This window comes from Phocoena sinus, chromosome 4 (assembly GCF_008692025.1).
Source record: "Phocoena sinus isolate mPhoSin1 chromosome 4, mPhoSin1.pri, whole genome shotgun sequence".
Classification (NCBI taxonomy): domain Eukaryota; kingdom Metazoa; phylum Chordata; class Mammalia; order Artiodactyla; family Phocoenidae; genus Phocoena; species Phocoena sinus.
The window spans coordinates 48,846,795-48,865,454 of NC_045766.1; the positions used below are offsets into that span (position 1 = coordinate 48,846,795).

General features: G+C 40.9%; 1 protein-coding gene across 3 annotated transcripts in view; it reads right to left on the reverse strand.

Moving 5' to 3' along the window:
* Positions 1 to 14,573, reverse strand: part of SLC2A2 (solute carrier family 2 member 2) — a 34,415-nt gene extending 19,842 nt beyond the window's left edge. Inside the window, exons 1-3 of one of the 3 annotated variants that reach the window (XM_032631392.1) lie at positions 14,487 to 14,573; positions 5,271 to 5,363; positions 924 to 1,186 (exon numbers count right to left, since the gene is read on the reverse strand). In XM_032631392.1, coding sequence (XP_032487283.1) covers positions 924 to 1,012 — 89 coding nt within the window. In that variant the 5' untranslated portion in view covers positions 1,013 to 1,186; positions 5,271 to 5,363; positions 14,487 to 14,573. Of the gene's footprint in view, positions 1 to 923; positions 1,187 to 5,270; positions 5,364 to 12,804; positions 12,875 to 14,486 lie in introns of those variants that run through there. The other 2 variants (XM_032631390.1, XM_032631393.1) reach the window with 2 other exon arrangements.
* Between the last annotated feature and the right edge of the window lie 4,087 nt (positions 14,574 to 18,660).

The window sequence follows — 18,660 nt, forward strand, 5'->3', positions numbered from 1 at the left end:
CCCAACGCAGCCAAAAAAAAGGAAAATAAATAAATACAATAAATAAATATTTTAAAAATAGTTAAATGAACTGTAATCCAGTATTACTAAGATAGTTGCCTATATCATTTAGAACTTTAAAGGTTTTGCATTTTCCATATTTGCATGTTTTTATCATGAGAAAAAGAGTGATAAAAGATGGATGCAAAGAGCAGAAAATAAATCTAAAGAAATAACCGTTTTATTTTCTGTTTTACTTCCTCTCTGCGGGGGTGGGGGGATCCAAGAGCTTTAGTACATCACATGACTAAATGAAATTTGAGTGTAAAGGAGTTCCGCTGATGTTTTTAATCCAAAACACATAATAGAAACCAAAGTAGAGAAATGGAGACACCACTTGCTTCAGCCCTTTGTTGGGGCTTTGAGATAAAAGGAGCGGTAGCTAGAAACCCCACGCCAAGTATATTGGGCAACTGGGAGCGGGGGATATTGACTGGACCTTAGGACCTGACTGATCCAAATGTCAAATTCTAATTTGAAGATGAAAACCTGGATGTCTGAGAAATGGAGCAATTTGATGAAGCCAGCAATCGACTCCCAGGTTAAAAATTCCACGCTTGACTCCCCACTGAGTTCCTGAGTAAACCACTTGTGCGGTGGTTTCTCAATATGTTTTACAAGTTACAAAGTCAGAGAATCAGAGTGATTATCTAGAAATACACACCAAACTCACTTTTGCTGTAAATGCCTCCACTATTAAGCCGATGGTTGCAACAGATTTTTCCATTATTTGGTCCAATACCAACCTAACTCATAGGGTCGTGAGTTGAAAAAACAACTCTGAAACTATTCCACAAAAGGAAAGATGATTTCTTTCTAAGCAAATTATGACACCGAAAATACTGAAGTTTCTGTGTTTCTGCTTGTCTATGAAATTTGCCTACCTTCCAAGCTGGTCTCCAAGCAACCCACCAAAGAATGAGGCAATCATTCCACCAACTGGAAAGCTGGACACAGACAGGGACCAGAACATGGTGACGAGGCTAGCAGATGCCACAGGCTCTTCCTCAGCCCAAGGGGTTGGTGTTGGGACCCCTAGGAATGGGCTTGCGGGTAGTTCCTCTGTACTGTTGATAGCATAGCTGTTGATAGCTTTTCGGTCATCAAGCGGAACACCCAAAACATGTCTATAATGGGTTATTATTACCTAAGGAGATAAAAAGAAAAATAGCTCCAATATTTCAAACATTCTATATATTTTTTGTTTGTTTTTCCTTTAAAATATTTGTTAGGTGTTTAAACAGGATTATCTCAATTATGTGTGTTATGCATATACTAACGCATCTAGTTGTTTCAGTTGACCATATCCTATAAAACAGAGGTCACAAATTCCAGTGCCAACAGGAACCAGACAGGAACAAACAAGTGAAGCAGGCAAGAAGGATCTTGATGACTAGAGGACTGAAATACTGTCTGTAATTTTGAGAATGTAATAGTGAGTTGGCAGAATTTATTTGTCCCATCTGAAGGAGGAAGTTGCAATGTGAGACTAGTGTTGCATGACCTTTAATTTTTTTTTAACATCTTTACTGGAGTATAATTGCTTTACAATGTTGTGTTAGCTTCTGCTGTATAACAAAGTGAATCAGCTATACGTATACATATATCCTCATATCCCCTCCCTCTTGCGTCTCCCTCCCTCCCACCCTCCCTATCCCACCCCTCTAGGTGGTCACAAAGCACCAAGCTGATCTCCCTGTGCTATGCGGCTGCTTCCCACTAGCTATCTATTTTACATTTGGTAGTGTATATATGTCCATGCCACTCTCCTTCGTCCCAGCTTACCTTTCCCCCTCTCCATGTCCTCAAGTCCATTCTCTATGTCTGAGTCTTTATTCTTGTCCTGCCCCTAGGTTCATCAGAACCTTTTTTTTTTTTTAGATTCCATATATATGTGTTAGCATATGGTATTTGTTTTTCTCTTTCTGACTTACTTCACTCTGTATGACAGTCTCTAGGTCCATCCACCTCACTACAAATAACTCAATTTTTTTCTTTTTATGGCCAAGTAATATTCCATTGTGTATATGTGCCACATCTTCTTTATCCATTTATCTGTCGATGGACACTTAGGTTGCTTCCATGTCCTGGCTATTGTAAATAGTGCTGCAAAGAACATTGTGGTACATGTATCTTTTTGAATTATGGTTTTCTCAGGGTATATGCCCAGTAGTGGGATTGCTGGGTCATATGGTAGTTCTATTTTTAGTTTTTTAAGGAACCTCCATACTGTTCTCCATAGTGGCTGTATCAATTTACATTTCCACCAACAGTGCAAGAGGGTTCCCTTTTCTCCACACACTCTCCAGCATTTATTGTTTGTAGATTTTTTGATGATGGCCATTCTAACCGGTGTGAGGTGATACCTCACTGTAGATTTGATTTGCATTTCTCTAATGATTAGTGATGTTGAGCATCCTTTCATGTATTTGTCGGCAATCTGTATATCTTCTTTGGAGAAATGTCTATTTATGACCTTTAATTTTTAACGAGAAGCCAGAAATCTGGATTTTTATGTAAAATTCTTCAAGTTTTAAAGGTTGGCTACTATCCAAATTGAAAATATCCTGCAGGTTGAAAAGATATATTTTCACTCCACTGTTACCCCTGCATAGCAGGATTTTAATTGGCTTCTGTAAATATTTTAACAGACACATAAAAGTAGGTATAAGAATAAAGATTGGGAAAGATGAGGCCCAAAATAAAGTTGGTATACAAATTTAAACACTAGGTGCTGCATCCTTGCTTTAGGTGAGCTCTAAATTTATTAATAAGCTTCCTAGCAGCCAGTGAAAAGAGAGGAAAACAGTCATATATACTGGTGAATTCTGAAGATCAAAAACAACTCAGTAGTACCTGAGAAGGTATTGAGACCTGAAGGAAGTTTCTTGTATGGGTCCTCACAGAGTTCAGTATGTAACAGAATAAACAATGTTCAAAACTAGATTTCACAGTGCCGTATTTTATAATGTGTTTCAGTAGAGGTAAAGATCAAACAAAAGTATAATCGAGTAAAGGCACATCCTTCAGGCTCTCTTCCTTCTGTGTCATTCCTCTGGATGATTTGGTCACTATTTAGCAGCAATGAGCTGGGAGGACCTCTGACAAGGACCTGGAATGCAGCTGCCCTAGGTTGCCAGTCCTGGGCAAAGTCTTATGTGGTAAAATCAGCCAATGAGGGAGAGAATGATATCCTCTTACAATAAAAGAAGTCTGATCCAGACATTTATCTCATGGAAGGCCACTCTATATGGATAATATACACAGAAGAAAGGCTGAAAGGAAATATCCCAAATGTTCTCAGCAGTTTGCTCTACATGAATAATCAGGAATTTTTTTCTTCTAAAACTTTCTGCAACAGCCATGCGTAGTTTTCATATTTGTAAAAAAAATGTGACTTTAAAATACCCTAAAACAATTCCAAATGTCATTCTGCTAACAAAAACAAATGGGCCTGAATGACTCTTCTTACGTAATAGTGTTTAAGCAGCTCTTTCCATACAGAAGGAAGGGTTATAGAGAGGGCACTAATCCGGATGCCAGTGGGGGATCTCTGTGTTTAGGTTTGGCTCTAGGACTTGGATTGGAGGAGGGGAAACCTTAGATTAATTTTCCCTCCCAAGACTGAAGAGGATGCTTTAAATAAGGATTTGAAAAGTTCTACCACAAGAAGAGAAAACGTTCTACCAATTCCAAATTTCAAGAATCCTGTTAAATTAGCATGTGTTGTCATCACCCACAGAAAAAATTATATGGCCCCCAGAGTTATTCCCCAAGTCTCTCAGCCTTGGCAAAGGCTGCCACACTCATGATGCTATGTGGTACCTAACCAGAGCACATCTTTTAGTTCAAGGAGCAACGCTTTTCAGCAGATGGACTGTGGCAAGTACACATTTCACACGTTCACACCCTGTAGTCTCTTACATTTTCCTTGGAGTCCAGTGTCGTAAGAGAAGCAGATGAAATGTGATGGATTCATAGAAGGCACCGAACAAATGCTTGTACCATCACCTTATGCCACCCCTTCCCCTAGCTTCTCTTCTCTCTCTCTCTGTGTCTCTTTCTCTCTCTCTTCTTCATTCACTAAACGCTTTATTGTTTACATCAATCATTGTGCTTGGCACTGGTGCTAGGAAGAAGAATAAGACATCAATCCCACCCTAAACGACCTGACAGTCTGATTCAGAGCAGAGGGAACGAAGTCCTGGTTTCCCCACTTACAGCCTGTGGGGTCTGAGAAAAATGACATCCTTCTCCTGTCTATTCACTGGAAACCAGAGTAGGGATGCACAAAGTAAATGAGAAAAATGATAGAAATTATTCAATATTTTAAAAAAATACCCATTCACATGGTCAACATGGAGAAAACCCAAACTATGTTGGCCTTGTTGACTATTATTTAAAGGTTTTGTATTATTTTACTTTGGATCACCTATGGGACACAGGAGTAGGGGGAAGGACTAGAATCTTGTTAGTGTTAGGGCTCCTAAGTGTTTTTTGTTTGCTTGTTTGTCATTTTTTTCTTGTGATGAGAACTCAGGATTCACTGTCTCAAAACCTTTCATATATAACATACAGCAGTGTTAATTATATTTACCATGTTGTACCTAACATCCCTAGTGCTTATTTATCCTATACCTGGAAGTTTGTACCTTTGACCTCCTTCATCCAATTCCATCCCCTCCCCTGCCCACTCCCCACCCCTGCAGGGTTCCAAAATGTTTTAATCTGGACAAGAAATGGGCATAATAAGGTTGTTGGGCGAGTCAAATGGGGGAGAGCATATGTTAGTGCCTGACGCACAGTGAGTTGGTGCTCAGTACAGGTTTGTGCACTGAAACAACCTTATCCTTCCATTGTTCCCTCTTATTCCCTGGCATTTTCATCTGTGCATCTGGGAGCTCTGAATGTATGCTTCAATCAGCTCTTAAGTTTTTTTAAAAAAATCCTTAGGCACGTGGTATTCTAGCTGGAGTTTTCTGTGAGCTCAGCGAATAGCTGAGTCAGAGATCAAGGATTATTTATTACTCTTTCTTTTTCTGTGAGGGTTTTAAAGTGAGGAGTCAAGGCCAAGTTATCAGCCTTGGAAGCACACATGTGGAACCTGACAGAGACCAGGATTATCCCGTGTTCCCCGCGTGGACCCACCTTATCTCTCTGGATGTGGAGCAGATACCTTTCTGTCACTGATAGAAATTACCAAAAAGAGAACTTGGGCATGTTTCACTTGCCTGTTGAGGTGCATTGATCACGCCAATGTCATATCCAAACTGGAAGGAACCCAGCACGGCAGTGAAGACAGTAAAAACCAAGGTCCTGGTGACCTGTGGGGAATGAAACACAGGGCTGGGAAACACCAGGCAATTCCAGTTACCATTGCCCCATCTCTCTGCAGCTTGGACTTCTGACAGGCTCCACTGGCTGGTTCTTGTCCCTTGATACTCATTCACTGTGTGCCCTATGCTCCTGGCAGGGCTCATTCATATGAGACTGTGGGCACCTTTCATTTCCCCTACACTGCTAAAGCAGCAAAAATCTGGGACAGCTTCGTCCAGGGGAGGAAGCAGACATCCTTTTCCCTATATATATATGTGTATATTTTATTTTAAGCTTCAAAATCAGGACTGTGAACTAGAATTGCTGCTGACTAAAGGACACTGCCAAGATAAAAACAGTTTTTTGTTTGTTTGTTTGTTGTTGTTTTTTTAAAAAACAGTTTTAAAATAAAATTTTAAAAATCATTGAAAAGTCAAATAAGACACCAGTAACAAAGAGATAGGGAGCTCTCCTGGACATTGCCATGATACAGAAACACCTCAGAACTCATCTAAGAGGCATCACAATCCACATCAACATCTAGGTAAAATACTTTTCAGGATCTGCAACTTGTTGAACCTAGAGTTGTGAATTAAGGGATATTATTTTCTCCCGAACTTCATGCAGCTACAAAAAACTGTAGAAAGTGGCAGAGCATCCATCCCTTTCAACTTATAATTACATGTCTAACCATCTTAGAGAACTCATATCATGCATACAGAGTCACATATAAGGATATTTGATGCATTTTTGTGCATGTTATAGCAAGAATTGTGGAAAGAACCTAAATGTCATTCAACGGAATGGCCAAATAGATTCAAATACGTCATGATACAGCAGTTAGAATAATGTGATTGTTATATACTGACTTTTTAAGTGACAAAGGAAATTGTGAAATCGAATTATTTTTTTAAAAAGACTTAAACCTAAGTGTTATTTGATTTGTGTGTGTTTTATGTAACTCATAGAATATTTTCTTGAAAAACAAATACCAAAAGGCTGACCTTTGAGGAGGAATGTGAGATTGGAGAGGTGGGGTAAAAGAGTATTTTTCTTTTATTTATATTATTATACATTTTGTAAGGAAAATATTTCATGTATAATTATGTAATTTGAAATTTTAAAGTAAATGATATAAGATACAGTAGGAACTTTGTTGAATGAATTAATGAGTCATATCAACACAGCGTTTAGTTCCCACTCTGATACCTAGTGGGTATGTGACCCAAGCCACTTTCCCTATATAATCTTCAGTTTTTCCCTCAATTGGCAAATAATTGTAAATCCCCCTACTCCAGCATGAAGAATAGCTAATTAACCAGACCTCCTTATTCCCCAATTAAATTTCTGGAGATCAGAAATTTCACAGTGTCATCATCAACAAAGTATTATCACAGTACCACCCTGAGAGCCCTTGAAGTTACTGTCTAATGGTCCTAAAACCAGACTTTACTTGAAGAGCTTATTACATGTGTAGCTTCCTGGGGCTCACCTCGGATCTACTAGTGGATTGGAATCTCTGGGGTGATGATTGGGAATCTGTATGTTCCCTCTCTTTCTACTAATTCAGAATTAATTGCAGGTGGCCCCTATATAGACTTTCCCTCCCAGTAACTTTGTTCCCTGAAAGGCAAGACATCAAAGCTGACCCAAATTACATGCTAGTACGGTATATATATATCTCCAAAGAACCATATAAGTATGAAGCATATATATAATATCTTATATATCATATAATTATATAATTCACATTTGTATTTATTAGATATAAGTCATATATACATATATAGTTATTCATTAATAATCAATAGTAAAATAATTATAAATAAAATATATGTAAAAAGTGCACATGTGCGAGTGCTTACACACACAAATACACACACACGGTATGGTTATGGTGTGTGGGATTACCAGAGACTTTGAATTATCCTCTGAAACGGAACTGGAGACATCTAAAACGCAGTGGCTCAGGCAGCCAAAGCTAAGATGAGGTTCCATTCACTTGGTTGGTGATTTCTCCTTAAATCCTTTTTCCCTTTAAGCTGTTTCCAAGGACAGAGAATTTCAACCCATTTACATTAGTAATGAGGGGACAAAGAAGCGCCTTAAGCAGGCTTTAACCCCCTTCTTGATAATCTCCATTACTGCAGTCTGGACAATCTGATGTTAGGTGCAATGCAAACAGAGCTTCAATGCCTAATACTGATTATTTTGCCTACTGCATGCCATTCATGGCTGTATGTGTATTATGTCAGTTACCTGTAATCGTTTTCTCTTGTTGCTATTACAAATAACCAAACAAAGCAGTGGCTTAAATAACACAAATTTATGATTTTACAGTGTTTGTAGATCAGAAGTCTGACACTAGTCTCATCAGACTAAAATCAAAGTGTTGGCAAGCTGTGTTCCTTTCTGGAGGATGTAGGGGAAAATTTGGGTTGATGATAGAATTTAGTTCCTTGTGGTTGAAGGACCAGGGTCCGTGCTAGCTGTAAAGCAAGGGCCATTCCCAGCTTTACAGCATTCCTTGATTAGTCATGCCCTTCCTCCATCTTCACAGCCGGAATCTCTCTATCTCAAGGGCCATAACGGTAATGGCGTTTGTAGAGCCCTTTTTACTATGTGAGGTAACATATTCACAGGTTCTGGGGACAAGGTTGTGGACATCTTTTTTTTTTTTTTTTTTTTTTAATTTATTTATTTTGGCTGCGCTGGGTCTTAGTCGTGGCACCCAGGATCTTTGTTGTGGCATGCGGGATCTTTTGGTTGCAGCATGCATGCAGGATCTTGTTCCCTGACCAGGGATCAAACCCCGGCCCCCTGCATTGGGAGCACAGAGTCTTACCCACTGGACCACCAGGGAAGTCCCATGGACATCTTTTAAGGACCATTATTCTGCCAACCACACTCCTCATGACAGTACCATTAGTATCCCTATTTTATAGATAACTAGACTAGTTAAAGTCTTACAGCCAGTAACTTGTATTGATAGAATAATGATTTGGATCCAGAACTTATGCTTTTAATTACTTGGTTATTTTGCATTTCTCATTGATCAGAAACAAACATTCACAAGCCAAACAGGTCTGAAACTCTAGGATCCTAATCTTTCTAAACTTAAAAAAAAAACAACTAAGAGTGCACATATTTATAGGATTTGCCAATTGTGATGCTGAAGCAAATCACCAGACAATGACCAGTTCCACGTGCATTTTCCATTTTCCCACCACTCACCACACAAATCCCCTCCTTCCTCACACACCCATAAAAAGCTTTTTTGAGGGCTTCCCTGGTGGCGCAGTGGTTGAGAGTCCGCCTGCCGATGCAGGGGACACGGGTTCGTGCCCCGGTCCGGGAAGATCCCACATGCCGCGGAGCGGCTGGGCCCGTGAGCCGTGGCCGCTGAGCCTGCGTGTCCGGAGCCTGTGCTCCGCAACGGGAGAGGCCACAACAGTGAGAGGCCAGCGTACCGCAAAAAATAAAATAAAATAAAATAAAAAACTTTTGTGAGGTTTCTGATGAAAATCAAAAAGGGCAAACAAAGGCTACTCAACTGCTCATCTGTAGCTCAGCTGAAGAAGAACCTCAGGTCCTACCCAACACCAAGCCCAGGGCTACGACATACTTGCCCAGTTTCATCCCTGCATCTCCTTTTCGTCCGTGGCAGAGTCTCCCAGCACTTGGTGTCTTAGTGACTGCCCCTCCCACTCCATCCCTGGGCTTCTGCTCTCTGCTGGCCCTCTCTTCCTGTCCCCACCAGACAAGCATATAGTTCCTTTCTTCTTATTTTGAGTCCAACTGGTGAGCAATGGTGAGCAGCGGTGTTACAGAAATGGAAGTTGGGGCTGAAGGTGGTGGCTGCAGCAGATCCGGTCCCCTCTAATCTCCATCAGCCTCCCTCTTCCACTCCAAATGACAGTCTCAACAGTGTTAGCTGTTCCTTCATTGCTTTGACAAAAATGTAAGTTAATTTTCAAACATAGATCTCTGGAACTCCTGTCCCATTACCTTCCAATTAAATTGTTCTAAGTCATTGCTATAGAAATATTGGAGCTGCCCCTAAGATCACTTTCTCACATTATAGGGATAACAAAAAAGCCACTGTGAAGGAGATAAGAGAGGTTTTAAACATTTAGAAATCTTAGGGTGCTCTTAAAGTCTTGGTCCTCTGGTCTCCCCGGCTTCGTTTTCCAGCGTTGGCTCTGGTACTGCCACCCATGGCCTGAAGTTCCCCACTTTAACTCCTTGAGATAGAAATTTCACCCAGTTGCTCAGATAAGGAGCAATCTCATTTATTTTAATCGGGCCACTTGAATTCCCAACCAAAGTGATCATACCAAGTATCAAAGTCTCTGGAACTGTTTGATTGCATTTTCTTTTTTGTTTTTGTTTTGTACCTCTTATTTTCAGGTTTGATTTCCTTCCCTGAACTCCATTTTGAACTGGCTCTTCGCTTCCCATCATTTCTTTTTCCATTGTGAAATAAAAAGAGATAACATTTGTAGTTAACCTTCTTTGTGGTTAGACTTGGTCAAAGAAAGTTTTGTTTATGAGAGGGAAAATTTCTGAAAACTACTAAACAACTAAGTTTGAATTGGCCCATTAACCTCCATTCATTCAATCTAATATCCAAAAGGTTGACTCAAGGATAGGTACATAGGAGCTAGTGAAAACAGTGAGAACTTAGAGAGGAACTTACTCTTGTCCAGGCTCTGTCTTCTAAATGGTTTGCCTGCTCTCTCGACAACCTTGTAGGTGGAAATTATTATACCATTTTACGTATGGGAAAAGGTAATGATATGGAAAGGGTAATGAACTCATCTAAAGGCCATATATCCACCAAGTGGCAGCTTTCAACTTCTTCATAGGCAACAAGGTATTAAGCATGCACTTTTAGAAAGACTGTCTTCATTTGGAGCTTAATAATTTTAAGTTAAAGAAACTATGTTCTATATCCAATTAAAAATATGCGCTGGATAAATGTAGAAGAGTAGAATGGGCAAGTGGCTGAACCTTAACATAAAACAAATGTGGGGCTTCCCTGGTGGCGCAGTGGTTGAGAGTCTGCCTGCCGATGCAGGGGACATGGGTTCTTGCCCTGGTCCGGGAGGATCCCACACGCCGCGGAGCGGCTAGGCCCTTGAGCCGTGGCCGCTGAGCCTGCGCGTCCGGAGCCTGTGCTCCGCAACAGGAGAGGCCACAACAGTGAGAGGCCCGCGTACCGCAAAAAAAAAAACCAAACAAACAACAAAAAAACCCAAATGTGGTGTTTATTTTGTGGCTTAGAAATCAGATGGAGTCTATTAGGAAAAACAAGTAGGCTTGGGAGTCAGAAAACCTGGAAGAGTCCCAGCTAGGCCCTTAACATCCCCAAATCTCAGTTTCTTTACCCCGCAAATGGGTATAATAATAGTTAATGCATAGATTTGTTACAAAGGCTGAATAAGATACATACTGTGGTCTTCCTATAAATAGTGAAAGGGCTAAAAACCAACTGATCTTTAATCACATCATTATCATCTCATTTATCACTCTTGCCAAACAACCACCTGTCAAATTTTTAGAAATCACCAATAATCTTCACAACACTACTGCAAAGTACATGAAATTATCCCCATTTTACAGGTGAGGAAACCAGGGCTCAGAGATGAAGTGGTATGCCCAACACACATAGCTGATGAATAACAGATACTCTTGTATTGGAAACCAGAGCTCATCTTAAACTCCCACTGCTAAACAAAAAGGCAGATTTTCAGCATCTATTGATTGACTAGGTAGGGAGCAGAGCTTGTACTCTTTCCTCTACAAAATACTATGTACACCAACCCAAAGGCGATCTTGCACCCAACTTTGGAAAAGTCCAGGAGCTTCTCAAGCCATAGAATTTTCAAGCTGAAAGGGACCTTTGAGAGCAATGGATTCTAGGCTAATCTCCTCCTCTTTCAGTTGAAGAATCTGAGTCCAAGTCTTTTGAATTACACAGTGCATTACTGGGTATATCCAGAGTGAGAACCCAGGTCTCCTAACCCTCAGTCTCATGCTTAGTTCACTTCTTTCAAAGTCTGGGTGGTTTTACGAAGCTATAACATTGTGCTTTACATCAGTTCTCATTCTTTCTGGGTTCCCTTTTTAGGCAATTCCTTAATTCTCAAGAGAAGTACTACAACACAATTTCTAAAGGCCCCTGAGGGAATTTAAGGATAGTTCTATATGAAACTTGATCATAGGCTATGTGCCAGGCAGTGTGGTTAAGCACCTTTCTTTTTGCAATATCTACCAAACGTCACTTGTTTGAACACTACCTTCATAATTTTTGCCAAATCTACATACCATCCGTATAGTTATTAACTTAATATTTGTCTTTATACTATTTTTAAAGTTTTAACTACTTTAGCTGTATCCTGGGCTCTTATAGGAAATCATGAAATCCTAGTTATTCCTTAAATACACATTATATAAATACATAACTATTGATATTAAAATGTTTGTCATCTGAGTTTCTATAATATTATCTCATTTAATTACACCCCTACAGCAGAGAACTATTATAATCCCTGTATATCCCATACTATATCCTTATGTTATATCCCAATGTGTTCTTAATCTGTTGCAGTCGAGAAAAGCACTCAAGAAAATCATACAGACTACTCAGAAAACAGAGAAAATATCCTTAAAATCTCAATTAGTGGATAGGCCAGTTAAATAACTTAACCCCAGTATCACAGCAGGTAAGTAGTATCAGCACACTCCAAATCCAGGTCCCTGACTGCAAAGCCTGTGCTCCTAGCCTTGTCACTTACTGACATGAAAGATGGCTCAGCAGAGTAAGTTACACCAGATACTTGTGTCACTTCACTCCTAAATACTTCAGCATGTACTCACTAAGAACATAGACATTCTCCTACATAATTACAATACCATTATCACATCCAAGAACGTAAGAGTTATAAAACATTATCTAATACACCATTTTCAAAATTTCTCACTATCCCCATATTGTCCCTTAGAGCTGTTTTCTTCTTCCTTCCACCATCTAAGATCACTTGTTGCATTTGGTCATCAGTTCTTCTTAGTCTCCTTTAATCTAAAACAGGCCTTCTACCCTTTGTTTTTTGAATATTGATATTTTTGAAGATTTCAGATCAGTTTCACGATTAGTTAGATTTGGGTGAATATGCCTTTTTTTGCACATTCCTTCCATAATATGGTTATGTAGTACCACTCGAGAAAACATTACACAGGCTAGTCAGAAAAGAGAGCAAATATCCTTAAAGTCCCAATTACTGAATAAAAAATATGATTTTTTTAGCAGCCAAACTATCAATCGGCCAAGAGAAGTAGCTTTGATCTGTGACAGCTACACCCAACATCCCCCAAATCCTCAACATGCTCACTGACTTCAACAGATTTCCCTATTCACGTCCGCAAATGGACATAATACGACTGTACCTTATCTTCTGTCATTTTGTGGGTTGGAGTCCTCCTCTTAATTCCCGGTCCTGTGGTGAGTGTGGCAGATACCGTGGCCAGTCCCTGACTGTCCTCCTCCAGCTTCCTGAGACTAGTTATACATTAGAGTAGGAGGAGCAAAGCAAAGAAGGCATGAGGCCAAGTCTAATCCTGGGCAGAGGGCGAATATTGATGGGAATCCAATCAATAAATGCTTTTTGCCTCTGTGACTTGTGGCTTCAATGCCTTTGTTCCACCAGGAAAGAAAATGGGAGCAGGTCCCTTAGGCGTAAGTTAGAAACCAGAGGCGGTCATGTTTTAAGCCACGTTCTAAATGGGGCAGTAACCAGGGGCAGGTGAAAAAGGAAATCTTTGGGGTCTTTTGTGGAAAATGAGAGAAGCTGGGCTGCCATGCTATGCTGTGGGGAAAAGAAAGACAGGTGCGTGGGAGGCACATGCACTGCCCTACAGAGAAACAGTTCTGTGGTGCTTTGCGCTTCAGAGCTGGACTGTGTGGCCAGAGGTCACTGTAGGCTTGAGTGGTTACCTGAATGCGTTTGGAGAGTCAGGAACTTGGGTTTGAATGTCACCATTTTACTGGTGTTGTGACCTTAAACAAGTGGCTCATTGTGACTTTCCTGTGCCTTAGTTTTTTCACCTGATAGAATGAAAATAACAGAATATACACTTTGTTTATTGCTTGGGTTAAATGTGGTAATATATGAAAGTGTTTAGCATGGTGAATAATAGGTGCTCAGCAAATGTTGGTTGCTCTTGTTTTTGCTGTTATAGGTACTGGTTCGGTGTATGTCAAGAGGCACCTGAAGGAGGCAGTAGTGGAGCTCTCAAATAAATCTCCCAGGGCTTGGGCTTGTGCCCGTCTGCACATCCTCTACCATGTCCAGTCTCGGGGGGGTGGGGGGGCAGGTGACATCAAAATCGGTTGAGCTTGAACTGTGCCTGGCAAACCGTGTTACTGGTTCCACTGAGGCTCAGCTGGAACCAGTGTCCAGCAGGGAAGATGTAACGAACAGCCCCATAAATGAGGGGTGCTATGAGGAAACAGAATGAGGAGATAAAGGAGGCTGAGATTTCATTTGTCTTTGATTTCCCCACTCTTTTCATTTGTATCACTTCTGCAAGGTAATGCAAGTGAGTATCATTCAATTCAAATCACAAACTTCTATTGAGCCCAGCACAGTCCCAGGCTCTGAGATGCATGATATAAATATGACACTTTGGAGCTCATAATGCATAAGGAGAGAGAAAAGTAACCGTAAACAGCAGTCCAGTAATTTCTGAGTGGAAAGGCATGAATGAATATTACTAACAAAGACAGTTAATCTTTATTGAGTTCTTGTTTAGTGCCAGGTGCTGCCCTCAGCGCTTTACATGGATTAACCCATTGAATCATAACATAAGGCACTCTCCCTTGCAGAGTCAAGCTTTGGGGAGCAGTTTTGAAATCAGAATTTAAAGACCCCGGGTAGCCGCGCTGCCGTTAGTGCACGGCCGGCTCCTGGCTTTCTGCTCCAGTTTCAGCTGGTGATGTGCACCACCAATTGTCTGAGCGTATTTAATCAGGAGACGATTCCTTAGCAATCATTTTCCAAGTGACAGGAAACTCTGCCAGAAAGTCTTTGTGCGGCTGTCAAAAATGATAGTTCCCTCTGTTTACCAACCTTTGTTTTTTGAATCTTCCTTTTAAGAGATGGCCTTGAATGCTGCGTGGGGCCGTGGAGCCTTTAACTTCTCCTGCCGGGTTGGAGCTGCGCGCACAGCGCGCAAGGGAGCTGTTTTCTTCATTGGAAACACGCCCTGCCACTCGCTTAACCGGGACGCTGGACCTTAAGCCACCTAGACCAGTTTCCTCTGGTTTAGCCCAGACCTCTCCTGTTCTCTTACTCAGAAATAAGTAATCTCCGCACCTTTTAGGGATGGCTGAAACTTTATCTCCGGCTGTAGGGTGGAGGAATTGTTAACAGTGATTGCATTGGGATTTAGCCTCCGGAGAACTGATAATGCATTTCGACCTCTCAGGAGAGTTTGCCTTAGCGCCCACCCGAGGAGCTGCGGGTCCGATTGTATGAAGGCGTCTTCGTGTTTCCCTGGCTGTGGGATAAAGTCAGGCTTTTCTCGCTTTGTTGTCCGGATGGGGGCCCCTCCGTGAGGTGCGCCAGTGTCCAGAATCACCAGGAGATCCCCTCTGGGCTGTGTGAAACAGCTCTGTGTGGTTGTTTTTTAGGGTTCACTTTGTAAACCCTTCAAGTCACATTCTGATTACTTCTTTTTTCATTTTTAAAAATTTTTTAACATCTTTATTGGAGTATAATTGCTTTACAATGGTGTGTTAGTTTCTGCTGTATAACAAAGTGAATCAGCTATACATGTACATATATCCCCATATCACCTCCTTCTTGCGTCTCCCTCCCATCCTCCCTATCCCACCCCTCTAGGTGGTCACAGAGCACTGAGCTGATCTCCCTGTGCTATGCGGCTGCTTCCCACTAGCTATCTGTTTTACATTTGGTAGTGTATATATGTCCATGCCACTCTCTCACTTCGTCCCAGCTTACCCTTCCCCCTTCGTGTCTCAAGGCCATTCTCTATGTCTGCGTCTTTATAAAGTCCACTGATTTAAACATAAATCTCCTCCAAAACCCTCAGAGAAATATTCAGCATAATGTTTAACCAAATGTCTGGGTACTGTGGCCCCAAGTTGACACATCAGATTAATCATCACAGCATGCTACCTTTGAGGTTGGTATTTTTCACTCAGTATAATTCCTTCCAGATGCATCTAAGTTGCACGTATCAGTTGTTTGCTTTTATTGCTTAGTATTGGTCCATGGAATGGATGTACCACAACCTGTTTAATCATTAACCTTTGAAGGACATCTCGGTCCTCTCCAGTTTTGGGTTATTACAAATAAAGCTGCCATAAATATTCATGTAAATAAAGAAAACCCTTTTTGTGTGGCCATTAAGTCTTCTTTTTCTGGAATAAATGTCCATGAGTGCAGTTGTTGGGTCAGATGGTATTTGCACATTTCGTTTTTAAGAAACCGCCATTTTACCTTCTTACCAGGGATGTATGAGTGATTTAGTTTCTCTGCACCCTCATCATTTGATGTTGTCATTATTTTTTACTTTAGCCATCCTGAAAGGTGTAGTGATATCTTACTGTGGCTTTATTTTACATTTCTTTAATGGTTAATGACGTCGGGCATATAATTTAATTATCTGACATCTGTATATCCTTTTTGGTGAAATGTCTCTTCATATCTTTTGCTCATCTTCTAATTGAATGATTGTTTTGTTTCCCTTCATGGCAGAACTCTTCTGAAAAATTGTCTATACTCACTTCACTACTCACCATCCTTTTCTCCTCAATCTAACTTAAGTGGGTTTTTGTCCCTCACCGTGCCTCTGAAGTAGCTTTTTATGGGTTTCCCCCAAATCTGCGTCTCCCTAAGGCTAAAGGACAATTCTGTATCCATTGGAGTACTATCCTTTTTCTTAAAACTTTTTCTTCTCTTGTTCTCATGACAATATGATCACTTGAATTCAACGGCCACTGCCTCTTATTATCTTACTCCCTCTTTATTCCTAGACTTCTAAATGGTATTGTTGTCCAGGGCTCAGTCCTTGGCCTGTTCTTCTTTTTATCTACATCCATTCTGTAGATGAACTCATCAGACATAATGGCCTTAAGAACCATCCCTGTGCAATAGAACGTTTTGTGATGATAAAAATATCCGACATCTGTGCTGTTCAATATAGTTGCCACTAGCCACATGTGGCTATTTCAACTTAAGTTAATTAAAAATTTAAATTTCAGCTACTCAGTCCTACTGAAACCGAGCAGGACCCTGCGAGGCCTCCCCGGGAACAGACTCCCCTCCTAACCACAACACACCCCGTGTCCTCTCCCTCTTGTTTGTAAAAAAGCTTTAGCCTCCCTGAGTTCCAAAGAGCAAATTTAATCAGTGAAGTGAGACAATGCAGAAACAAAGGAAAAGAGTCAAGCAAGAGAAGATCATCATAGTTTAGCCATAAAACAAAGTCAAGGACCTTTAGTTCCTCCTCGGGGGTTATAGGTAATATCCTGAGCTATACCCTTGAGCTGACTTGCAGATACTAAAACCCCCACCAGGTGGAAGAAGTTACCCTTTACCGCATGCTGACCGCAAGCACATAGATCCCAGACTAGCTGGAACCAGAAGGTTGATGATGTTGATTCCCGAAATACCACCCGGTTACTGCACTACCAACCAACAGAAGAATGTCCACAAGCCGATCAGGCACCTTTCGACCCTCTTCCTCACCTTGCCTTTAAAAACCCTTCCTCAAAAGGTTTCAGGGTGGTTTGGGTCTTTTGAGCGTGAAGGTTATCTTCAATTTTTAGACAAACAACAAGCAAGGCAAGAGGCAACTTCACAAATGAACTAGGAGTTAGAAAAATAATTAACCATCAAGTTCCTACCACCTCTTTCTAAACTATCGAACACCTACCATGGTTCAGAATTTCACACATTGTCACTTCATCCCTATAGCACCATTTAAATAGAATATTCTCATTTACCTGTGAGAAGACTGAGCCCCAGAGCCTTGAAGGATCTATCCCAAGTTTCCATGGCTAATCAGTGGAAAAGCTGTGATTACTCACTCAGCCTTTCAACAGATGTTTGGAGATTATCTTTTATGTGCCGGAACTGGAGACAACAGTGAACCCATCAGATAAGATTCCTGTCTTCCAAGAATTTACATGTTATAGGGATTGGGATCCAAGTTTTAGAGCCTACCTTGAGAGTGCTCAAACTTTCCCAAATGACAACCTATTAGGTTCCATATAAACCCAGATTTTTAGCTTCAGTTCTTTCTGCTATAGCCCACCATCGTTGTTACTGTTCTGCAAGACATTTTTGAAGCTTGTCGTCATGTGATCTACTCCACAGTGAACGCTGGCTCTCTTTACATTCATATGCTGTATGGCCCAACTTATTCAACGATTAATAACTGGATTCTTGACCACTAAGGGTAAGAGTGAACAGTTGTTTAAACTACAAAAGCATTGTCATGTTTTCCGCCCAGTCTAGAGACCCTCACGCCTACTCACTCCTTCTTTCAGTTCTACCTACAATCCAAATAGAAAGTCATCTGTCGTATGGAGAATACCCATTTAATAAGAATCCCTGTGATAGCTCTCCTTGTGAAAAGATAAAATGAGGACTTTACTGAATGTATTGAGAATAAGGATTTGAGATTATTTAATTTTAGAAGACCCTAAACAATTTAAGTAAATAGTTTGGAGACAATTTAGTGGCCACGAAACGTTTCAAATTCAAGCCTTAATTAAACTTTGTGTCCCTAAGCAATGTGAGACAGTTGGGCCGATAATATTAGACCCTTATTTCTTAGAGTAGGTTTTAGGAATAAATAATCCAATGAGCACTGAAGTCTGAGCTTTGATGTAATAGACTTGAGGGAGGGGTTTGATTAAGTGTAGATATTTCTCTGACAGACAGTAATGTGAGTGTGGGTTGGGTGGGCCAATGAGTGAAAAAGGAAAGATGGAGGACGCTAAAAGGAACGGAGTCCAGGTCTCCAGGAAGGCCTGCTGAGGCTGGCATATGGTTCCTGATCCTGCTCTGGGACCCATACTGACCTCTTGGGCTTCCCCTGGAAGTGAGCCTTGGCAGAGGTCCAGCGAGGTCAAGTCTTTGTCCAAGGTCAGTGATGGTCTCTATCTTCAGCCATATCCATGGCTAGGGGAGCCTGCTAGGATCTTAAGGAGAGTGTCCTGTGCTGGCACTAAGAGGGAAGGACATGGGGCAGGTTGTTTGTGCCAGTTCT